Here is a 25,950-nt window from a genome sequence, read left to right on the forward strand (position 1 = left end):
TATTTATACAGCACATTTCGTACACAATTGTTAATTCAAAGTGCTTTACATAAAAGAAAGTAATATAATCATGAAGAAAAATAATAACAAGAATAAAACAAGCAATTTTAAAATTATTAAAAAATTTACTTTTTGAAAATGAATTTAAAACAGAAAATGATTTTACATAAATATATATTACATGAAAATATAGTGCAATCAGTTCGGACATTGCACAGTGCTCATTCAATAAATGCACAGCTAAACAGATGGGGTTTGAGTCTAGATTTAAATGTGACTAGTGTTTTAGCACATCTGATCTCTTCTGGAAGCTGATTCCAACTGCGGGCAGCATAGTAACTAAAGGCAGGCTCCCCTTGTTTTGTGTGAACCCTTGGTATTTCTAACTGACTCGATCCTAGTGATCTGAGTGGTCTGTTAGGTTTATATTCAGTGAACATATCTGCAATATATTTCGGTCCTAGGTCATTTAGTGACTTATATACGAGTAAAAGTACTTTAAAATCAATCCTAAATGTAACTGGAAGCCAGTGTAAGGACCTGAGGACTGGTGTGATATGCTCGGATTTTCTGGTTCTAGTCAGAATCCTGGCAGCAGCGTTCTGGATGAGCTGCAGCTGTCTAATGCTCTTTTTGGGAAGGCCGGTGAGGAGCCCATTACAATAGTCCACCCTGCTGGTGATAAAGGCATGAACAAGTTTCTCCAAGTCTTGACTGGAAACAGAACATCTAATTCTTGCGATGTTTTTTAAATGATAGTATGCTGATTTAGTTACTGCTTTGACATGACTACTGAAACTAAGGTCTGTCTCCAGAATCACACCAAGATTCCTGACTTGATTTTTAGTTGTTTGACCCCTAGAGTCAAGGTATGCATTCACCTTGAACACTTCATCTTTGTTTCCAAATGCAATGACTTCAGTTTTTTCCTTATTTAACTGAAGATAGTTCTGGCACATACAACTATTAATTTCATCAATGCATTGGCAGAGGGAGTCAATGGGGCTGTAGTCATTTGGAGATAAGGCTAGGTAAATCTGGGTATCATCAGCATAGCTGTGATAGGCAATTTGGTTCTTTCTCATTATTTGACTCAGTGGAAGCATATACAGGCTAAACAAGAGAGGTGCAAGAATTGAGCCTTGTGGGACTCCACATGTCATGGACGTCCACTTAGACTTATGCTCTCCTAGACTCACCTAATAGCCTCTCCCTTCTAAGTATGACCTGAACCATTTGAGTACCATCCCAGAAAGCCCGACCCAGTTTTCCAGTCTCTCTAGTAGTATGTTATGATCGACAGTGTCAAACGCAGCACTGAGATCTAGCAATACCAGCACCGATATTTTGCCAGAGTCACAATTTAAGCAAATATCATTTATTATCTTAATGAGTGCTGTCTCTGTGCTGTGATGCGGTCGGAAACCAGATTGAAAATTGTCCAGGTGTCCATTTGAGTTTAAGTATTTGTTCAGCTGATTAAAAACTACCTTTTCTCTAATTTTGCCTATAAAAGGAAGATTAGATATTGGTCTAAAATTCCCCAAATTTGGGGTATCAAGATTGCTCCTTTTCAGGAGGGGCTTAACAACTGCAGTTTTTAAGGAGTTTGGAAATGTCCCAGAAAGAAGTGAGGCATTTACCACTTCTAAAAGATCTGCTTCTAATCGAGTGCATTAGCCTAATCACGTACTTAATTCTAAATAGCAAAATTAGACAAAAGTTAAAGGTTGCATCCCTGAATATTTCTGTTGTTCGTTTAACTTTTCTGTTGTAAAGCAGTGGTCAAATAGGAAATATTTGGTTTAGCTACAAATATTTAGGTGTTGAGTTTTTTGTTTTGTTTTACATTATGCATCTGTGAACATAAACCCCGCCTACTTTGATTTGATTGGCCATCACAAACACTTTGATATTTATGAGTGCTGTAAGACCGCTGAGACAGCTCAAATGAGAAGATCTATCTTGGCTTCTTATCCTTGCTGCATCAAAGAAGAATTAATATATGGTAATTATTTTACAAATGTTGTTATTGGAAAAATACCCAATGGTGGGTACGGCCCTGATGGTAGGAGACATAATGTGCTTGTGTGATGGGTCCAATGGATGTTGTGTATATGGAGAAGAGGAGGGGTCCGAGGACTGAACCCTGAGGTACCCCGGTGACCAGTTGATGTGCTTTGGATACATTCCCTTCTTAGGCCAACCTGAAAGACCTACCAGTGAGATAGGATTCAAACCAGTGAAGTGGATACCCAGTGATGAGAGGGTGGACAGTAGGATTTGATGAGTAACAGTCTCAAAAGCAGCAGATAGATCCAGCAAAAGAAGAACTGATGATTTGGAATCAGTTTTCGCAATCCTCAAGGCTCCAGTGACAGAATACGACAGTCTCAGTTGAATGGCCACTTCTGAAACCTGACTGGTTAGCGTCCAGTTTGTTATTCTGTGAAAGAAATATTGATACCTTGATGAAAACAACTCGTTCAAGTGTTTGCTTTATGAATGGAGGGAAAAAGATAGGTCAGTAATTATCTATAGGTGAAAGAAAATAACTTACAAACTCACTTTGTCAAAAGTGGACTCAAAATAAAGTGTTACTCTTAAGTGTATTCTACATAAACATTACAAAGAATATTATCTATCTGGTTAAATATTTCGGACTAGAGTGACATTTGCCAGCCAGCATGACAACATTAGTCAGTCTGTTGAGGATTAATTACCTCTTTATTACTCAGCTATGGGACAAATCCTTCATTGAGCCACATTGATATGTCATGATTTTGTTGATTGATTGGTCTCATTAGTGTTCAATAGTTACGCTGGTCTATAAATCATGAGATACTTATGTAGTACGTAACTATAAGCCTATTGCTATCCTTCCTGTAGTCTCAAAAGTTATGGAGAAGATTGTCGCCGAGGAATTATTGGAACATTTAGTCTAACCAGTTGCTTTATCAACAGCAGTTTGGATTTTTTAACTGCTATTTGCTTGAAAAATAAAAGCCTCATTGGATAAAGGGAATGCTGTTGGTGCAGTGTTCTTGGACCTAAAAAAAGGCCTTTGGCACTGTTAATCCAGTATTTTATTAAATAAATAAATCCAAATTGTCATCAGAAGCCATTCAGTGGTTTAGGTCTTATTTGCGTACAAGACAGCATTGTGTCATTTTACTCTTAATGTTAAAAAAATAAAAAATAATAATAATAAACAGTTTCCATGTGTTTCTCCATACAAGATATGCCTACAAGGGATGTATTTGAGGTGCGGATTAAAAATGAAGTAATTGAAACAGTGAATGAAGTCAAGTATCTATGGATTATTCTAAATAAGAATTTAACATTTGATAGTCACATTGAGTACATCTATAAGAAGGTCAAACCAGACCTAAATTGTTTTCGTGTTATAAGAAGGGATTAATCGTGTTAAACTGCAAAACTATACATGCATGCAATGATATTTTCACATTTATCATATTGTGCAACATCATGGTCACAAGCTTCTCCAAATAAATTAAATGTTGCTTTTTTTTTCACATTGTGGCTGATTTATAGATTGTAACTAAAATGTGTAAAATGTAAAAATGTTTATGGTTGCTATGAACCGAAGACTACCACAGGGCTCAATGCATCTGCCCACCGGGCATTGTCTCTTGTGTCCAGCAGGTGGCGCTGTAAGCTTGGCCCGGTCTCACTGCTGGCTGGTACAGTGTGGTGAGAGAGGGCTGTATGTCCAGTGAAGGAGGCTGATCACATGGATGTGAGGTTGTGCCACTTTAAAATCATTTTCTTATTTTCCCAGCTGCTTCAGACTTGTTCTGAACAATGATAAGACATGACTAATGTAAAACTGCCATATCAGTATTGCCGTGGTGCCACCACCAATCAGATCTGCTGGTTAGACAAAGGCAAAGCTTAGGAATGCTCTGCCTCTTTTTCACGAAAGTGTAAGGATAAATAAAAATGATAAATATATTGCTCTCATCAAGTCAAACATCTTTAAACATTAGCGTCATGAGCTCTGCCCAACAGAGATTTAGCTTTGGACTGATTGTATTATTATGCCAAGACTCTGAAGGTGCTATATTTTAAAAAGATTTTGCCAGGCAAAGAACAGGAAAACATGAAGTGTTTCACATCTTATAAGTGTATTGAAGATTAAATTTGTGTTGTATGTTTGGCCATTTTGGTCAAACTTTCAGAGAATATTTTTTTAAATACCCTGTACATGTGAATTTTATGTTAAACATTGAGTATATATACAACAGCAGTCACAGTGTAGGCTAATGCCGAAAGCATATGTCTTCATGTAAAATGAACCATGTCTTCGTGCTAAAATCCACTGTGAATGTACATTTTAAAGAGCCAGTAAGATGAAAATTCTAAGCTTCCTATCACTGTTTATAAGTCCTGTACATTAGGTTTAAATCCATCCAAGGTTAAAAAACGTTGTCATTTTGTCAAAATATCATTTTAAAATTACCTCAATTCTCAGAGATCCCCAAACGGTTCGCGCGAAGCTGTTCAAAAGATTCAGTTTCCTTAAACCCCACCTTTCGGTAGCATACTGTGTTCTGATTGGTCAACTAACATAGTCAGCTTTGATTGGTTGTTCTGCACACACCTCCACGGTAAACTATGCGTTAGCATCTGTTTGGGGTGAATTATGTCTTATTCCTCTCATCGCGAAGCAAACAATAAAATAAAAAACTTGAACAGTCTCGCTGCTTTTTCTTCTGTGTGTGTGTATTCAAGCCGCGTGCTTCAGTTTGAATCTGAATAGCGCGTTCAGCGCGGGGGCGTGGTCACATTAGATATAACGAAGGGAGACATGAAAAACAAACATCGTGTTGTTTTCATATGGATTACTTTATCACAAAATATCTGTTTTCGGCAGCACTTATTTAGTTTTAAAGTAGACATGTCAAGCTTTCTATAGATATCTCTCTCATGTCTCTTCGTTGAGTATTCACAGAGTTACACTTCATTTTAATGACGTGTTTGTAAATGACGATCAGCGGAGACAGGCTGCAAACAGCACACATACTGATAAGACGCTCGGGAGAAAACAGACACATAACTTGGCAGGTCAAGGCGGAGATTATTATGCAAAGTGCTCCTAGTGACGTACATAGAGATGGGCAAAAGATTTGAAATCTATAACGACTCGTTTCAGCGATTCAGAGTCGACTCCTTACTTTAGAAGCCAATAACTTTATAAATCATGTACTTTTTGGTTTAATTACTTTACACATTGTTTACACTGATGGACAGCTACATCATACACTGTAATACAGGTCATTTTTGATTTCCCATCTGTGTGGCTCTTTAAATCTCTGTAAGTGCTGTGAGTTGTGCTGAACACATATCATCCTTCTTCCTAAATCTGTAAATTGTTGTTGTTGTGTGTCACATTGAATGGGTTTAACTCTGTGTAGAGTCCAGGTGAGTTTGTTTCTCTCTCTGTATCTTCAACAGAAAATCCACATTTTGAAAATGATAAAAAAAATAAAATAAATTACATCTCTTCATCTCTGATGAGACTGCATCCATGTAGTGTATTTGACATCTTTTAAAATATTCTTCAATGATATTTACTCTGGTTAGATTTATCCTCATACTAACTGTTTTATCAAGTTAAGTTAATGACGTGCATGAGAAAGCAAGAGCGATCTGACGAAGTCTTGGAGGATCTGCGTAGATGTGAGAGGGTGGAAAAGCACTTTAATAATGCACTGCTCCTCTCGTCACTGATGAGCTAGTTAGGGGTGTCAGTGTGAGGAGAGAGGGATTCGGCTCTAATCAAGCAGTTTCTCTGGTGTGCGGCGGTCCGTGTCTTTGGGCCCTATCAGGCTCTGGCCTCAGGCATGACTGCAGGCGTTGAGCTGAGAACCGGGAGCGGGCTTCCAGTAATTAAGGGCTTATATAGCCTGCACACAAACAAACCTCTGCTTTACATGAATCCACACCAAGCATTGTTAGCGTATCATCACACTTTGGCCTCCAGACAGCACACTTGGTATTAAACAGGTCGGTTTGTTCTCAGTGTGACAGTGCTGTGTGAGTGTGTGCGTGAGTGTGTGTGTGTGTGTGCAAGCCCTCAATGCTTGTTTGCCTCACTAACTGTACAGAAACTGAGAAGTTGTTATTTTGCCGGAGGCGTATCATGATTTATTTACAATTGCGAGGCCCTGGAGGTCCAGTTAAAATTAAATGCTTTTCGTCCATTTATTTTACCAGCCACAGTTTTTTTTTTACTATTTCTCCTGGTTTCTATCCTCTCAGGTTTATTAAGTCTATTTTTTTTTCTCCCTGTATCTGTCCTTGAATCATTTTTAATGGCTTGGGCTCTATAGACATAACCCAAGTCTATGTGAGTGTACTTGACTCAGGTTTGGACATATTCCCTGATGAATCTGCTTACTAAGAGATGTGCAGTTGTGAAGAGTAGAAAACCTTTCCAAATCTTATTCTGTCTCCTCTGTGCTGGTGGTTAAGAATGAGATTATTACTAAATGAAGGTTTATATTTGATTCACCAATATCAATAATCCAATCTTATTCACTAAAGTAAAGGACATTTATTACGGAGTATATACATTTGAACATGAGGTTGGTTGTGTATGTGTGTGTATGATATATATATATATACATACACACACACGTGAATCTGGTAAAAGGCAGATTGTGTGCATTGGCTAGTGATGGTTTGCCTGGAGTTAGGGTCCAGACAGATAGCGGTGTCTGCTTGTGCTTCCAGACGGAGCGTGCTAGCAGAGGATTGTTGGATTTTAGCCCAAATGCAGTTGTTCTGTCGTCCGCTGATGAGTAATGAAGGAGAGAAGAGAGAAACAGAAAGAGGAGGTCAGACTGAGCAGATGGAGCTAGTTCAGTTTTAATAACTCTTGATGGAGGTTAGGGTTTTGAATTTCAGATTTATCAATATTCAGATGTATCTTGCAAATGTATTTATTTATTCAAATGTATGTGAACAGTGTCTATAAAGGGATTTGGCACAATATTGCTGGCTCAGTCTAAAGTTGTCGGCACTCGCTGTCACTCCTTTAACATTTAACATCGATGTACCATTTCTTTCAAACACTTACTGTGGGAAAATATATGTGATGTAATGAACAATATATCTACAATCATTTTAATCTCGAACTTTGTACCTAATCAACACACACACACACACACAAATATATATATATATATATATATTGATAATGTTTGAAATGCGTGTAGATCAGAATTTCTGTCCGTCTGAAAACTTGAAAACACACTTACATATGCAGGGATTGACCAGTGTTAAAGGGACAGTCCAGCTTGAGATGAAGACTGTGTTATCATTTACTCACTTCATTTAAAACCCTTCCTTTTATGATCAGCAGAAGAAAAAATCATATCGTTTAGACACAACTTGAGAGTATTTATGGGCTGAACTATCCACTTACGTGGTATTGTTGGGCTATTTTACAACAGCTTTAATTCAGGTCTTAAATTAGTGACAAAAGTGTCAAAAATCATTTACAAACAAATGGTACATCCAACATCATATATCATCTCCGGGACAGTTTTACTGGTGTGAGATTGTTAAAGTTAAATTGCATTAGACACTTCATACGATCTATTCCTCTGTGTATAGAAAATACATATATTTTAGTATTTAGTGAAAACCATTCTAGAATGAAGTTAAGTTATAATGTACTTATTATATTTGGAAGATAGACCTTCGTGAAACATCAGGATTGCAGTTACAAACAGCCTTTCCTTCTCAGAAATCTATCTAGGATCAATAACACATTTTATTTCACAACAGTTTTTAAAGATTTGTGTAAAATACTTCTCTCATTTTTTTTATTTTTCTTTTTATTTGTAATTATTTTGACAGTGATCTGCAGTATGTTTTCATCAAGAAGAGCCGGGCGTTAATAGAATCAGAGAGCAATTAGTGTTGTGTGGAGAGGATGCATGGATCTGGTCCATTACCTGGGAAATAAACGAGTGTTTCTGACTAACAGTGATGTGATGGACACTAGCAGGATCTCAGTCTGTGTGTGGCATGCTTCAGCTTCCTCCAGGGCTCATTAACATACAGATGGATTTCTGCGCTTGAACAGCACCTGTGCCATGATTGTAAATGAGGAGCGGATGGGATCGTTCCCAGCGCCTGCTGCTCAGGTGATACGGAGCAATTCTTACCAAGCTCCACCAGTTTCAGCCGTTAATTGGCTTCGTCAAGACTTGAACAAGGTCCTGAACTCAAGTCTGTTCTTCCTAGATGCCATTTACACAGAGAAAGATCTTGGGCTTCTTGAATTTTCACATGTAAGAAAAATCTCAGTCATGAGTTTACTGTGTTACTTATTTATAACTGTGTTTTTATTGTTGCATTCATTTGTTTCATCCACTATTCTGCAGACATTTCCCTCAGGGCAGGGCCAGGCTCGTGTTCACTTCCTTCCTTCACTCATGTCTCGTCCTGCTCCTTTACTTTGGGAATCTTCCTTTAACACAGAACACAGGTCTGCAAGTGTGTATACGCTCATGGATGCACAAACACGGCCAGGGGGGAATTCCTTTGTGCTGATTTCACTGAAGACTTTTTTTATTGCTTTCATTGCGTTTAATTGCATGCTTTCTTTTTTGTAATAATTTCCTCTTGACATACTTTACCAAGTGTTCTAAAATAATGTTTCACGTTAAACAAATAGTTCAACCAAAAATGACCATTGAGTCTGTCTCTCACCCCTCGAGGGAAGCTTTTCATTCAGTCCCCAAACATCTCTTGCTGCTCAACATTGCATTTCTCTTGTTTTCATTTTATAACATCTTTAAATTTCAGAATCAAAATGCTAGCTAACCTTCCTTTTGATCAATGACTACATTATCCTGATACAATTAATAATAATAAAGAGATGACATCAAGAAACTTTTAAAAATACACATACACTGGGTTTCATTGTTTCGCTTAAACTGAGGTTGTGCTTCTTGTCTGAAGTCTTCTCTGAGCAGAGCTTGTATTCCTCCTACACAGCTGGTTCTGTTTTAGCTAATGATTCTGTTACAGATTATTTGTTGATCCTTAGCACCTTTTGTGATTGTCTCGTCATGCACTACTATCAGAATCTGACTGTGTGCCGGTGTGTTATTGCATTCATATGTGCTCTTTCACACACACACACACACACACACACACACACACGCACAGAGACACACACACACAGACACACAGACACACACACACACACACACACACACACACACACACACACTCGCTCTCTCTCACACACACACACACACACACACACACACACACACACACACACAGAGAGACACACACACACACACACACACACACACTTGTTTAATGCCCACTTCTCTCTCTCTTCTCTTTGAAAAGCTGTTTTCCTCTGGCTGACAGGTGATTCCTAAACTCTTGACCTTCAGCAGTAAACTGACCACTGCTGACTGACAGGACTGGATCTGCTTCAGAGAAACTTCCCATCCACAGAGGAAGGACAACTGTGAGCAAAATAATAATACTGATGATCACAAATAAACCCTGACAGGATCTGTAGCTGTCATCTTGACCCTCTGTCGTCTGAGTCAGCACAGATCGGTCTGGTACTGACCTGCTCAGATTCATTCAGTCATCTGCTCATATTTGCTTCCTGCTGTTTTAAGAAAGGAACTTCTGAAAGAAATGATTGCAGGAAAATACTGCTTGAATTTATATGAAGGACTGCACTAATTCAAAATGATTCGATCTAAATAAATAAATAAAATGCAATCAACACTCCAAATTAAAATGACACATTTAATTGATAATAGGAAGAAACATGGAGGCTTTCAACTGAAGATCCACAATCAAGCCACTTTTACAAAAAACTTATAAAGAAATATAAGTAAAATAATAAAACCTATTGTTTCACATCCTTTTAAATTCACTGTATAATACAACAGTTTTTCACCTTTTATTATATTTTTACAATTATCAGCATTAAATTGTTAGGGGATGACTTCTATTATATTATAATTTTATTCTATTTTCTCCCTCATTGTATTGCATTTAGTTGTTCATATTTAATTCTCTTTTTTATTCATTCTACTGTAATATCCTTCAGTGTTTTCCACACTCCTTACAGTCAGCTGTGAAGAAGAAGAAGAAGAAGGAGAAGAAGAAGAAGAAGAAGAAGAAGAAGAAGGAGAAGAAGAAGAAGGAGAAGAAGAAGAAGAAGAAGAAGAAGAAAAGTGTTGTGTTGTTCCAGTGTTTCTGACTTGTCGTGTTTCCTTCAGCTGTTTTTCTTCTCGATCTTCTGCTCATTGTCTGTGACTCTCTTGTCATTTGCTGTTGATCATGTTTTGGACTAAACAATGATCTCAGTTCCTGAATTCAGACTCGTGGTGATGATTTTTTTCTTCTGTCTGTCACATCTGTTTTTCATTTCTTATCTCTGTGTGCTGTTACATAACCTGCTCATGCTTCTGATTCCCCAAATATCAATAACCTGTTATGATTCAGTGACTGTATTCTCACTGTATCGCCCAAAACACATAAACAGTCAAACATCTTTCCAGTGAATCTTTTATTCCATGTTTCTACATTCACAGAGTGTACTGAAGCTCCAGATTTAACAACAGAGGAATGTATTAGTGCACACTCTCAGGTTGTTCAGTAATCGCTAGATGGCACTGTGTCTTTTTCACCGAACCTCCTCAGACAAAACCCTTCACAGGGAAACATCTCCACCTCGCATTCATTCATTTATTCATTCATTTATCTATTTATTAACTTGAAGGACAACAAAATCAATATGTTCAACCCAAGTCTCCAAGTATATGTTGTAGAGTAGCTTGCTCTTAAATGGCATATTTAATATTTCTGTTATGAATAAGATGCGTTACATTGTAATCTGACCCTCATTTATTCACGTGTGTGTATTTCTCAAGCAAGATTAATTTAGGAGTTAAATGTACAGGTCCTTTGGGAAGAATAACACATAGTTGTAGTAAATGTGTATGGTCACTCATCTCGCAAAATAGTTTGTCATTATTATTATTATCATTATTGTTGTAGATTTCCTCGGTTGTCACTCTTGTGGTTTAACCCTCGTTTGTTCACATTGTGTTTGTATTTGTCTTGTCAGATTAATTTAGAGTTAAACATACGGGTTCTGAGTAGAAATAACAAAGCTTGTGGTGTATGGATATGATTACTCATCTCGGGCAAGTGTAAATTACTTGTTATTTTTATTATTATTATAAAGGAGCTGTGCTTTAATTTACCTCAGTGGACATGAAAAAACGACTTCACATGATCACTTCCGTTACACAGTTAGGCTAAAAACCTCCGTTGATCACGAGCTCAGATTGATGTATATCGTCATTCACACGATGACACGAGCATTATAAAGCAAGCTCTGAATAGACAGGCTGATTCACGATTAAAGTAGTTTGTTTTAATGCTGATGCTGATCATTAAATTAAAAAACACCCACCCTCTTCCTTGATTACATTACTGAGGAAACGCATGCGATACTTGAGGATAACAAAAGCAATTTTACGCACATGCGTGACAGTAGAACATTCAGATGGGAAATAATCAGTTTCCACAGTCCATTATTCTATTATTACTGTGTGGAGAGATGCTGATACAGCCTGTGCGTGATAGATAGATAGATAGATAGATAGATAGATAGATAGATAGATAGATAGATAGATAGATAGATAGATAGATAGATAGATAGATAGAATGAGCTGCTGTCACGAACTAAGTCGGGTTAATTTAGAATGCAAACAGAATTATGGTAATTGATGCATTAATCTGAATGGAGATGTTAATTGGTTGTTTAAAGTGCGCGCACAGTGTAAACCCCGGGTGGTGACTGCTGCGCGCTCGCGCTTTTGTCAAACATGTTCACGGGGATGGACTGCTCCTCTGTGCTAAATTAACATTTTTCTCCATGCAGGACAACCTTCTGTTTTCACCTGGGTATAATCTAAAAGTCTTCAATAAGTGTCAAAGCATCACCAAACACTCATGAGCTGAGCAGAGGTGAACCACAGCAGCTCGTGACTGACGATGTCCTGATATTTAATTTTTCTGCGACTGTTTGTTTTATAGTTCCTAACTCTATAGTACGTGATTGAATCATGTTGTTTTGACAGTGCAAACTATTAGAGTTTTAAATCTGTGTTAACTGTGAAATGTGCTAAAACACCAATCAAAACAAAAGACTCATGCCACTACAATAATGATTGTGTTTTGCTATATATTACCTAAACGACATAAAATCAAATATAAAACAATCCAGTGTACATAAATGCAATATTAATAATAAATAAATAATATTTTTGTTTAAAAACAGTTCAACAAACTCTAGAATGCTATACTTTCTCCATTAAAATAAACTCAAGTCTTTTTACTTGTACACATCATTTTCAACAATTGTACAGTAAACACGAATAGGCTGGATATTGCCTTGTTAAATATGAGCCTACAGTTTCTCCATCAATTCCAATAATATCTTACACATATTCTTAATCATACTTTAACCATATTTATAGTAGCTACCTTTATATCATGAAATATATTTTTCTCTGCATAATCATACTTTTTCAAATATATACAGTATTTACTTTTAAATGTTTACAATCAAATGAATTGTAACACTTATTACAGCGCTACATTGAGTTTTTACAGGGAATGTATCTCTCTCTCTCTCTCAAGCACGTGAGAATCCTTTTCTCTGATCGCAAACAGACAAATCCTGGACCACCTTAACAGATCGTCCCTCCCTCGGTTGTGTGCCATTGGCTGATGTTCGCAGTGAGGAGCTTGCTGAAATGTAAAACTTGTTGCTGGTTCTCGCGGTCGGTGCGCGCACTGCTGAGCTTCTCGCGCATCGGTGTCTGATCTATCGCTGACTTATCTCTAGCTGGAGGAAAGCTCAAAACTGGTGCTATTAGAAGAGGCCTCCATGAATGTGTAAGTGTTGCATGTGATTGAAATTGCAGTCAGAGTTCGATCGCTCGGACAATGAGCAGGACCGATGGGACCGTGTTACCCAGCAGCTCAGTGGCGCGCTTCGGGTAGCGCGCACAAAGACGCACGCTCCGGGTTTAGCCCTCACACACTTTCTTCTGTTCTGCGTGATCGCTTGTTAAGCTCAGCCCAAGGGAACTGCTTCTTTTCAATGTATGCGATTTGAAAACTCTTACCGATTTCTAAAGGAAAGTGGATTCCAAACAAGACGCTGTTCTGGATTCATATGGACCTGGATGCTATTTTATGGTACTCTGGATGGTGTAATGATGTGCACTCAAAAGGGATTTTTAAACAGAAACGCATGTTTACCTCACTCTGGGCATTTGACAGGACATTGGAATTACAATCTGTGGAGAATGATGTGACGGAACATGTTTTATATCTATATATATTTTTTTTCTATGTGTTGTAGCTGTTGTCTGATCGCCAGGTGAGGGTAATTTAGAGGTAAGGGGATTGTTTTATAACAGTTCTCTTTTGCAGTGGTGTACATCAAATTTACCAAAAAAAAAAAAAAAAAAAAAAAAATTACAGATTAGAATCAGATTTTGGACTAGACCGTGAACTTTATAGTTTTTATAGAGCCTTTTGTCTTGCAATTCCACAATAATTTACAATATAACATGCTTTTTCAGTAATTAATTATTCATTACTGTGGTTTTCAAGTAAAATAATCTTTTATTTAAAAAACAATTAAGCATTTCACATCTTATTGTTGATATCAATAGAGTTTGCCAAAGAAAAATAAAGGAGACTTTAGACACGGCAGTGGAGCCAGGCGAGCTGGCTGTCATGCAGGATTGATTGTGGAAGCATGTTTGGGCTGGAACAGTTTAGTCCACAAATTAATAACAGAAATTTTGGCCTCACTGAGAAAAATTTTAACCGGCCAAAAGTGAGCATGAACTCCCATTACAAGAGCCCAGGTTTTCATGCTGGAGGCCCACAAGGGACAGTCGAGACTGGCATGGGCCCACTAAATGAGCCTCCAGTGATTGAGATGAACATTAACATGAACAGAGATGAACAGTATGGTGGATTTCAGAGAGGAAATTCTGAATTGCATGCAGGGAATCTCCAACAACAACAGGCCTCAGTGCATGGATTTTTTAACCCTCAACAACCTCACAGTCATCCTCAATGCCCTCAAACACATTCACACCAAAACCATCAACACTTTGGGGGAAACTTTGGATCTGAACCTGGGTCCTCCTGTTTGCACAGCGGAAGGATGATGGGTTATAACAGCAGTATGGGGCTCCAGCAAAGATTCACAGAGGGTTTTGACCCACTCTCTGAGGGTCAGTCAGCAGATGGCTTCTCTCAGCAGCAGCAGCAGCAAAGGACAGGCTCCATGCCTGAGTTTCAGCACCATGGACCCCCCAGTGGAAATCACCCTGTCCCTGCCCCATGCCTCCCCTTGGACCAGTCACCTAATCGTGCTGCCTCATTTCATGGGCTGTCTTCTTCATCCTCTTCGTCAGAAAGTCACAATCTGGAGTCCAGACGAATGCCCCCACCCGGTGGTGTTGAAGGACTGGACTACAACTATTCTAATGAGCCCTCATCTGGGCATTTTGAAGTGTCTGTGTACTCCCCCTCTGAGTCTGATTCTCAGCTTTCTCATTTCAGGCCTGGCCGTCAGGTGCCAGGGTCCAGTTTTCCTGGAAACCCAGGGTTGTCTCGAGCTCCTGGAATGCAAGGCATCTCTAAAGAACATCCCCATGCCCCACCTCAACCACAGCAGCCCTCAGCCCAGCACAGTGTGTTCTTTGAACGTTTTGGGGGTGGACACAAAATACCAGTGGGGATAGAGCCTGGTGCCAGGCATCCTCTCATGCAGCAGCAGCAGCCAAGCTTGATTGGCCGACAGAACACTTGCCCACCATCTCTCACACAGCCCCCACAATCAGAGCCGGGTTCTGCAAATGCTGGTATGCATGAGGGTGGCGTCATGATGCCTGGCCAGCATACACAGTTTGAATACCCTATTCACAGACCGGAGAACAGACGGATGCATAGCTATGGTGACCCCATGTTCAACATGCAGCAGCAGCCACCCCCTCCTCCACAGCCTTCTAATCAGAGACTGCAACACTTTGAGTCTCCTTATGTAAATATGGCTAAGAGGCCCAGGTTTGATTTTCCTAATGCCACTCATGCCGAGGAGAGTTGCGGAAGTTGGAACAGTGGAATGCATAACCCACCTGGCATGGAGAATCATCTCTCTCCTGCAGCCTATTCTGGCCTGCCTGGTGAGTTCAACCCCCCTGTGACAGATGGCTTTACATCAGGCCCATCGCTGCAGCTTACAGGGCCTGAGCAGCAGTCAATGCAGCAGCAACAAAATGCAGCCATGATGATCAAGCAAATGGCCTCTCGAAGTCAGCAGCAGAGGATTAGACAGCCTAGTCTGCAGCAGCTGGGTCATCATGGTGATGTTCCTCAAGGGCCCCTGGGGCATGGGGGCCCAGTGGGAGGCATGCCTCAGTCGAATTTCGAGAGAGAAAATGGTGGGAGGATGGTGAACTTTGATGGACGGAATCCACACATGACTCTGGAGAGTGGGTGGTTTCCTGGGACACATCCACCTGGCGAAGTGCTGGGCCATCGCATGGGTGCAGGTGGAGAGGTTGAAGCCCATGAAATGCAGCAAAATGGCCCTGGTGTGATGTTCAGGGCTGGTGTGAATGGAATGGGCATGCAGGAGCCAATGAGGATACCAGGGGAGGGCCATGTGCAGCCCTTACTTTCACCTAACATCCACTCACAATTCAGCAGTGGCATGGGGAACCTGTCACAGATGCAGTCTCCCAGTACAGGTGTAGGATTGCCCAACACACCATCAGAAAGGCGTCCCACTGACTTTTCAGGACCATCCATGAGTGGGCCATCCTCTTTTCCCTACGGGGGCTCTAATCGACAGGGAGCCTCTATCAGTAACTCTCAAGGGGTGAGCACCTCACCAGGGAGTTTTACATCCCAATCAGACTTTCCCACTAGCCAGCGTTCCTCTGTCAGCAAACTTGGGGGACTCTCCTTGGGGAATTTTAGCAAAACGAGCGGCAAGGACACTGCTTTTGGACAGAGCTGCCTGGCAGCCCTCTCTACTGCCTGTCAGAACATGATTGCCAGCCTGGCGGCCCCTAACCTCAATGTGACATTCAATAAAAAGACTCAGGGAGAGGGGAAACGAAAGCTGAGTCAGACAGAACAGGACCTGAATAACAGTGTGGTTAATGGCACAGGGAATACTGGGACTGAATATTTCTCGAGCATTACTGCCCCCCAAAGTGGGCAAATGCCTCCTTCTGGAAATAGCAACACTAAGCCACCAGGTCAAAATCAGACAGTGCAGGGGGAAGCCAGCACCCTCTCCCCAAATTACAGCATGGACACTACCCCTTGTAATGAGGGGAAGGCAGCAACAGGGATTGGGAGAGGGAGAGGGAGGAGAAAAAGAGACAGTGGCCATGTGAGTCCTGGGATATTTTTCCCCTCCGACAACAGTAACCCTGTTGTAAGTCCTGGCCAGCAGGTGACCTCAGCAGCCAGTGTGGGGGGGAGGAGTACAGGCACACCTAAAGAGAAGCCCCACACCTCTCCCTCATGGGGGAAAGGGGGTGACCTGCTGCTGGGAGATCAGGCTGACCTTATCTCATCTCTCGACAGCGCCATCCAGAGCATATCAAAATCTGAAGTCTGTTCACCTCGCATGGATTTTACAGATGATGTGAGCACACATTATAGCAATGAGGATGAGGTTTCATCGAGCTCGGATGCTCCAACCTCTGTGAAGGCTGGCTGCAGCCCTTTGTTAGGCTCGCCCAACTTGCAGAGAGACAATGGACTATTAGGAGGGCAGAAAGGGCAAGGCATGGGCCTCTCCAACCACACTACCTCAACATTGGATGGCTTTGGAGGAGTGGGCCATCCGGGCACGCCGGGCATGGAGCAGGTCCGAACACCCTCTAGCACCTCTGGCCCTGATGAAATCCACCCGCTAGAAATATTGCAGGCTCAGATTCAGCTTCAACGGCAGCAGTTCAGCATTTCAGAGGAACAGCCTTTAGGTGTAAAAAATAACAAAATAAGTAGTGACTGCAGTGGTCAAAATGGAGATGGAGAGCTTGCTAACTGTAGCCCGGATGCCGGGAAGGGCTCTGTGGACACTATTGATCTGGACACACTCATGGCTGAGCAGCATGCCACCTGGTATGTGCCCAGTGATAAGTCTCTGCTTGAGGATTCAGAGGAGGAGAAGTCTGTGTGGGAAAAAAATAAATTCCAGGGAGCCGTCAAAGAAGGTAAATAATTGTAATTTTGGTATAGCACGATTATTTATTTTTGCACGTAAAAGCACTGCATAATTGAGTGAGGTGGCAATAAATTAAAAGTAGTCACTTTTAAATGTATAGCCTCTTAAAAATGTATTTTCATTTTCTCAATCTCTGTCTTGTGCGCGCCCACACACACCCACACACACACACACACACACACTCATAGGAATGCATGCCAAGAATGCTTTCTTTTACATGATAGCATTTTCAAGCAACAGTAATGATCTCACTCTTGCTTGAGGTTTTGTCTGTTTTACATTGTTATAAAGGGGAAAATGGCATTCAGGTCTCTGTAATGCGTTTATTTATTTATTTTTAAATTGTTTGAATATGATTTAAAGTCTAAATTATGATACTGAGGGTTTTCAAAAAAAGAATTTAATTTTACTAAATTATAAAAATGATTAAATCTTAAATAAATGCTACTACTACTACTACTACTACTACAAATATAATAGTTATAATGATGATGATGAAAAGAAGACACAATTTGTTATTCATACATTATACACATTTAGAGTACCTGTAGTCTTTTTTTATTTATTAGACATCAAGAAAAAAAAATTGAAAAATGGCTTTCTAAGCATAAATTTTGTCAGCTATAATTGTATACATTAAATAACAGAGTCAGGCTATTTCCTGTGAATCTTTTTCACATCAATACTCTCCTACTAATCTTAGACACATTGTTTCCTTTTTTTTCATCTTTCTATTAGTATCAGTAGTAGTAGTGTTTCATCTATTACTATAAAAAAATCCCATTGATATTACACTTGATGTTTAATGTATATCTTTGTGCACAAGTTCATCGTGTGTGAAACCTGAAGACTTGAACAATCGATTTTGCTTGTAACTGTGCAATAATAGCAATAGTATTAATTATTGATTTAATTAGCCCTAAAATCCCATTTCAAAGTTTCTTTAAAGATCTGTTATTTCACTTTTTTTTTTTATTAGATTAGATTAGATACTTTATTGATCCTTTACAGGAAATTACATTTTCACGGCAGCTTCAATGCACAAAAAATCACACACAAGCCATTTCCAACTCTACTGAGCCACAATAAAAGAAATAATATATAACAATTAACAAAACAAAATAATACAAGACAAATAATAATAAAAGTGCAAAACTAGACTGTTACTATATATATATAACATTATTATTATTACTTACAGTACATAGTACTTTTTATTAATAGTGCTATCGTAAAAATTTACGTCAAGCAGCATAATTATTTAAATCATGAGCTTATATATTGGATGTGTGTGTCCTTCACTTGGCACTTGTCCTTTAGTTTAATCAGTGTATGAAACGGTAATTGTCTTTACTGAAAAGGCAGCGGGACGGACACGCATAATTGAATCTCCACAGCCGGAGTGCGCTTTCACACGTGTTAATAGTTGGCCCCCGGTGTGCATTATGTGCCCCTTTGTTTGGGCTAACTGAAGGTGGGGGGGTGCAGGGGGTGCTTTCAGAGAAGTCAAGGTCCATTGTTTAACATTCAGTGTTGTCAAGTGCACCATCCCCATCTCTCCGTGCTTATTTTGTGTCAGAGACTAGCAAACGCATCCACCACCACACAGTCAGACGGATTTGTCTCGCTTCTCTCAATGTAAACCAAATGCGAAACATTGTATTTTTCTCTCAGTATTTCTTTTCCCCCACCAACTGTGCATTGCTCTTCTTATTTTGCAGTCTCCTTCTCTCCCTTTTTTTCTCTCTCCTCCTCGCTTCGAGCCCCAGAGCTGTAAACGCACGTCGCGCTGGTGCGATCGATAGCTAGTTAGCACAAATCACCAGCCTTGACAGATTTTCATTTGAGTGGCGTAGACAGCAGAGATGAGAGAAGGGTTACAAAGTGTTTGCGTCGGATGCGATGCGTGCCAGCACACAAGGGGACTGTTCAATTCTAGAAGAGGTTCATTCACACCATAATATTTTACAGGCCTTTATAACACTTAACTTTCAAAGGATAGGAATGCTTCTAGTCATTTTAATTAGGTGACTGAGGTGCTTATAGGACTTTGCTAATATAGATTTATAGGATGCAGTAATTCAGTTTATGAGTCTCAAGATCATTTTAAGGCGCCTTGGAATTAATTGCACCGCGATATATATAAAGTGGAAATGTGTAGTTGTGAACTAAAGGAGCTATTTCTAGCAGATATGACCAATAACATTTTTGTATTAATGTAGCAAGGTATTAAATAATGTTTTTGACATAATAAAACCAGTTTGTTTCAAGGTTAAGTCATAAAGAAACAGTTTTTCATGTATGTAAGGGCGCACGTGTTTGTGTAAGAGTAAATGTAATGACTGAGAATGCATGTGATGTCTTTTTATTTAGTTATATTTTAATTATATTTATTTTAATATACTTATATTTCATGCAAGGAATATACTGTACATGGACTCAGCTGTCAGTTCTAGCAGCGCAATGCCTAAACGAAACGAAACTAAATTAAATTAAATTGAACTAGCACATTTTTTGTGCATCAGTGTGTACTTTTACACATTTTACAAATAAGATTTGTAAGATAAGATAAATTTCAATTAATTTTAGTGTAATATTGCTTTATGTTACAAAAAAATCCTTGGATCTTTCATCCACAGTCCTTTCAATCGCCAGACACACACACACACACACACACACACACACACACACACACACACACACACACTCTCTCTCTCTCTCTCTCTCTCTCTCTCTCTCACACACACACACACACACACACACACACACTCTCTCTCTCTCTCTCTCTCTCTCTCTCACACACACACACACTCTCTCTCTCTCTCTCACACACACACACACACATTTACATTGCCGCACACCTTTGAAGAGCTCTTGCTGTGAGTGTGACTGATGTCTGTAGCCTCTGTAGCTTCTAATAATAAGGAATTCTACAGTTAGTCCCAGTATAAAGTGAGCTCACACACACACACACACACACATTCTCTAACTCTCTCTCTCTCTCTCTTCTAATAATAAGGAATTCTACAGTTAGTCCCAGTATCCAGTTCTATTTATTTCTGTATTTCAGATCAAGTGAGCGTAGAGAGGTTTCAGATGAGTGTGTGTGAATATATGTGTGTGTTTACTGTTGGTGATCAGTGTTTTCTGCGTTCAGTGAGGCACTGGTCAGGGTTTCTCTCTGTTCTGTAAAAGCTTCTGATGGCCCCCACTGGACTCTTTGTGGACATGATAAATGACCGAGCAACTTAGGAGAGGTTTTATTATGCCTGACAACATTTCCACATTAAAACTCTACAAATCAATACAAAGTAATGTCCGTTGTGTTTTTGCCCCTTATGTGCTTAAGAGCTTTAGTAAGATATGATTTTATATATTGACTTCATAGCACTGACAGGTCACTAAACACCCAAAGCATCCTGTTTAGTTTCTGTTTTATGACAGGGTGTGGGCTTCACACTTTACTGAGGATTCATTTGTGACAAGTTGCAGAACATGAATAATTTTAAATGCTTTTTTTCATTCCATTCCTAACAGCCCAAAACAAAGCTGTGATTCACATTTGGTGTAAAATGGAAAAACAGCTCCGGGCGAGCCATGCTCTCATTCTGTCACTAGCTTGCTTCTTATTGACTTCCTTTACAACGTATGCGTTCACCGGTCACCAATCACTTGATCAGTGGTCACAGATAGGAAACGGATAAACACTAATATTACAAAGAGCTGATATTACTAAAATACATGATTAATATTAAACCCAGGTGGAATTGTAAAGCTGAAGTGTGATGTTTTGACCAATGCACCAAGTGGTTGTTTAATAGCTCTATAATTGAATGCATTTCTGTGGAATTAACCTTCAGATGAATCACTGTCTCTGTGAATGAAGATGGGAAAGATGAGAAAAAGAAGTTTTGCGAAAGCTTTTTCCATGCCAAGTAATAGCACAGCATTATTATTATTTTTTTTTCTTAAAGTAAATGCAGCCAAAGATTCTCTCCTAATAATAAAGCATCCATGAACAGAATGTGTTTGTGTCTAAAGTGCTCATGTATATCTACAGCAGACGTCACAGCTCACAGGGGCAGAGTTTACAAGTGCATGCTATAGATTTAGAGTTAAACGCTTCATTTTGGTTCTAGAAGCTTCTTCTTTGTGCATGCTTAGAGAATTAGTTCTCTTCTTCTTCTTTAAACTGTGTTCTCCAAGTACTTGTGTTGGTACTGTAACTGTCTGAAAGAATGAGATGCAGGCAGCTGGGGAGTTACGACGGTTCGGAGATGCAGGCTGTTGTCTGGCTGTCATAGTTCAATAAGAAAATAAAATAAAATACAAATTTGGTCATGACTTTAGAGCTGCTAACCTTCAGGAAAGAGAAAAAGAGAGATGAAGAAGGAAATGGTCTTCAGATTCATAGACTACTGTTTAATCAGGATGCAGAGGCTAATTGTAAAATTGCAATGCTCCGTTCTGCTCATAGACGTTCATAATGTGCTGATAACTGATGTGCTGTTAATGGAAAGCAAAATGAAACAAAAAGAGAGCCGGTCAGTTTGCTGAAATATAATAAGTATATAGATTATTGTTTTAAAAATGGTCCAATAAATGTAAATTTAAGATATTGTATACATATTTTTGTTATTTTTATATTTTCCAGTGTATTCTTATAATTCCAAAATATGAGATCATGTCGTCCACTTAGAAAGATGTCTGTCTTGCAGCAGTAAATCACTAAAGAGAGAGAGAGAGAGAGAGAGAGAGAGAGAGAGAGAGAGAGAGGACGAGACCTCCCACCAGACTCCTGCAGGAAGGGAATTTAAGCTCAAACCTGCAAATAAGTCTTTTGCAAATTCTCTTGTGGATAGCAATTAATGTCCAGCGAGAAGATCAGCATGAGCATCTCTTCTCTGGAACCCGTGGTCTCTGGATCAGTGAACTGTTCAAACAAGCTCTGTGTGCGGGTCAGCAATCAACAGGATTATCTATTTACAAGAAACTCTCAATTGTTTTTATAATTAGAATTAGAATTTGTGAAATTTACTATCAATTTGTTAAAATAGTTTCAAAGTAAATCCTACAGCGTTTGTTTTATCAGTGTAGTGACAGATGAGAGCAATAATTCAACATAAACATAAGAGAGAAAGCAGACCAATCACAATTTAGTACGCCGTACAATGTTCATTTATTTTTACGTTTAATTATGCTTAGTGTTAAGAGTTTCAGAGGCAAAGAGGTGTATTTCTGAATAATATCAGTACAGGACGGTGATAATACTGATGTTCTTTAGGGATGTGTTGTGTGTGGATTTAACACAGAAAGATCTGTGTTTGTGATGTGTGTGTTGAGAGACTGGGCCTCTGAAATGCATACATTTGTGTGTGTGTGTGTGTGTGTGTGTGCGCAGTTGTCACTTGATCTATATGTGTGTATGTGTGTGTGTGTGTGTGTGCGCGCGTTGGGGGTAGCAGCAGGCAGCTTGATGGCTGCTGAGCAGTTTGTGTGTGTGTGTGTGTGTGTGTGTGTGTGTGTCGGGAATGCTTGGTTGATTTTCCAGGCCGTAGTGCAGCATGCTGTGCCCAGCTACCACAGACTATTGGCAGACTCTGCAGGACGTAAGACAAGAGAAAAGGACTGTGTGTGTGTGTGTGTGTGTGTGTGTGTGTGATTGCCTGAGGCGTGTGAAGATGGGGAGGGGGCTCTGTGCATATATGATCTTCCAGCTATATATCACAGCATATTATAGTTTAAGACGCTGCATGCAGAAATGCTGTTTTGTGTGTGTGTCATTATTTAGCACACATTTAAGAACTTCCCAAGTCAAATGAGACTTGGACATGTGTCTTTTCTCTTTCCCGCTCACGTCTTCCTCCTCTCTGGATTCCTTTTCCCTTTAGTTTTGTTCCTCTGTCCTCAGGGTTTGGGGGATGGGGTCGGGTTATTGACCTTTCCCTACACCTTACCATTTATTTCTGCAGTACTGGTCCAGACAGGCTCGGGGGCGAGACCAGGCGCCTGTGTGTGTGTGTGTGTGTGTGTGTGTGCGTGTGTGTGTGTGTGTGTGTGTGTGTGTGTGTGTGTGTGCGTGCGTGTGTGTGTGTGTGTGTGTGTGTGCGTGTGTGTGTGTGTGTGCGCGTGCGTGTGTGTGAGTGTGTTTGCGTGTGTGTGTGTGTGTGCGCGTGCGTGTGTGTGTGTGCATGTGTGTGTGTGTGTGTGTGTGTGTGTGTGTGTGTGCGTGCGAGTGTGTGTGTGTGTAAAGGTGTTTTCTTTAGGGGGAAGCAGGGATAATTGTGACACGTTTTGGTTTTGGCATTTATTGAGGAAATGTTTAGCCCAAAGATGTGGAATTTTACCTCCAATGTTTTTGACATATTTAGCATGATTAGATTCAGGACCACTGAACATTTCAAACACGTATTCTGTAGAGAAAATGATCATTTTTACATGAAATGAAATAGAGCTATATTGTGTGTAATATTATAATTTGATTGTTGAAAATAAATGTCAACCCTAAAAATGAAATATTTTAAAGATATATTGCTTATTTTTGTATATATGTCTGAACAAAGATGTGAATTGTGAACCAAACTGATTCCACTGCCATTTTTCTTGATTTCTCTGTCTATCAATCACTTTTTCCCTTGAATTGACATTTCAAACAAAGCTCTTATAATCGTGGCTATGGATTTTGTTTGTGCGGGGGCCGGTGTGTGGGTCAGTGCTTTGGTAGGGTCAATATGCAGGTAAATAGGGTCAAACAGGGTCAAAGGTCAGTTTTCTCAGAGCATTGTGACTCTTGACTGAAAGGTCTCTCTGGTCTTGCGTGGTTGAACAGGGTCAATAATGTTCCCGCATGAGACTCGATGGATTTTAAGATCACACACTTCTGAAATACACACTCTCGGAGCATTCAGACAGGAGCCAGGGATAGACAAGGGTGTCACAACCTCCTGAAGAGAACAATAAAGCACATAGGTTATATTTCTTATATGTTGACATTGATACACTACTAAATAATCTTCAAAATATGGGACAATAATCAGACAATATTGGTCAACTTGCTTGGATTAGATGTGGTTAATCAAAAGACACAAACAATTTCACATTTTGTGGTGGCCAAAAAAACCCCATGAATTACTTGATAAATTGGTCCACCACAACAGCAGATATTTTAAGAGCTGTGTGATCTCGTGAGTGCATAGACTGCGGCGGTTAATCCACCGTCTGAATTCTTCCCTGTTCTGTTCCTCTCTCCAGAAGCAGACGTCTCTCCGAGTAAGAGCACCGGAGGACCGGGTTCCTCTGGAGGCGTGGGTTCTCATCTCCAGCGTCTGTCAGTGCACTGCACAGATGAACTCGAGGAGTCGAAGGGATCCGCTCCGTCCTGGCGTTCCCTTCACTCGGACATCTCCAACCGATTCGGGACCTTCGTAGCTGCGCTGACCTGAAGAAGACGGAGGGAAAATCACCGCTGAGAAAACGGAAACAAGACTTCCTGTTTTAGCCAGATAAATCAGTGTGTCTTTGTCAGGAAAAGTGTGCCCTTTTTTGTGTAGAAAAGACTGAAAACATGAGGATGTTGGTGTAGGACGGTGTATAAAGGGTGAACCAGTGCTGATGCCGTTTTAAAATCCACCCGTCTATTTTCCTTTTGATGTCTATGCTTTTCTTTTCATCCAGTTTTGTGTTTCCTGTGCTTCTCATAGCCTCTTCTTTGCCCTCTCTGGGGGTTCATTTTTTCCATCTTTGAATTAACGATTGTTCCTTCATCTTATTAAATGGCCCTTGTTCTGTGTAGGGTCCAGAGTCTCTGGCTGACCCTCGAGTGCACATGCCAGACCTCAGGGCAGGTAATTCTGTTGTCATCAGGGGACACAAGAGCTGCTGCTTCTCAGAGTCCAGTCCTTTCAGACCCTGCTTCACAGAAACAGTGATGTGCCGTGTCTCTCCAAGCCTCCCCCAGCCCTTCTCTCACGTTACTCTGATGAAGTCTATCGGCTTCACAGCGTTTTCCATATTTAGCTCATCAGATGCTTCAACACTGGTTTGTTAGAAACACACAGCTGAGAGGAAACCATTTGATGTTAAGTGGATAACAAATAGAAACCAGAATATTGGTATTGCACATGTAATTTTTTAAGCAATCTTATACTCTTTAGAAAAAAGCTTCAGTCGACCTTAAATACTCGACAGAGGTCTTAATGGCAATGTGAAGATTTACAGAAGTCTTTGTTTCTTTTCATTTTTTTAAGTAATGTGTAAAGTGCAGTTGTCTGTTTTCCTTCATATTGTATATATATGCATATGTTTTATTGAGTAAAATAACAATAAATATGATGTCAATGGTGACAGCTTTTGTCTTGTTTGCATTATTAAATTAAATAATGATTAATATATCCTTTGTTAATGTATTTCATATAGCTGTGAATGTCATGCAACTTTTTTAATATACGTGCTCAGAACAGTAAATGATCTAATGATGCATTAACTACTAATCTGTTAATTTCCCATTAATGACATTTATTATAAAGTGTTTCCCATATGTTAAGCTGTGAGCTGTTGCTCTTTTTATCAGCAGGTCTATTAAG

General features: G+C 39.7%; 1 protein-coding gene across 1 annotated transcript; it reads left to right on the forward strand.

Moving 5' to 3' along the window:
* Positions 1 to 12,831: 12,831 nt before the first annotated feature.
* Positions 12,832 to 25,711, forward strand: mn1b (meningioma 1b). Its single transcript, XM_026255276.1, has 2 exons — positions 12,832 to 17,357; positions 24,620 to 25,711. The coding sequence occupies exons 1-2, from the start codon at positions 13,865 to 13,867 to the stop codon at positions 24,808 to 24,810; spliced, it is 3,684 nt and encodes a 1,227-aa protein (XP_026111061.1). The 5' UTR covers positions 12,832 to 13,864; the 3' UTR covers positions 24,811 to 25,711.
* Positions 25,712 to 25,950: the final 239 nt, after the last annotated feature.

Source organism: Carassius auratus, chromosome 5 (genome assembly GCF_003368295.1).
Source record: "Carassius auratus strain Wakin chromosome 5, ASM336829v1, whole genome shotgun sequence".
NCBI classification, from domain to species: Eukaryota; Metazoa; Chordata; class Actinopteri; order Cypriniformes; family Cyprinidae; genus Carassius; species Carassius auratus.

What these genes read in the sequence shown, in the direction of transcription:
- mn1b (XM_026255276.1), top strand. Translation starts at nt 13,865, where the DNA reads ATGTTTGGGCTGGAACAGTTTAGTCCACAAATTAATAACAGAAATTTT. An exon ending in CCAGGGAGCCGTCAAAGAAG is followed by an intron (nt 17,358 to 24,619) that starts GTAAATAATTGT and finishes TCCTCTCTCCAG; the next exon opens with AAGCAGACGTCTCTCCGAGT.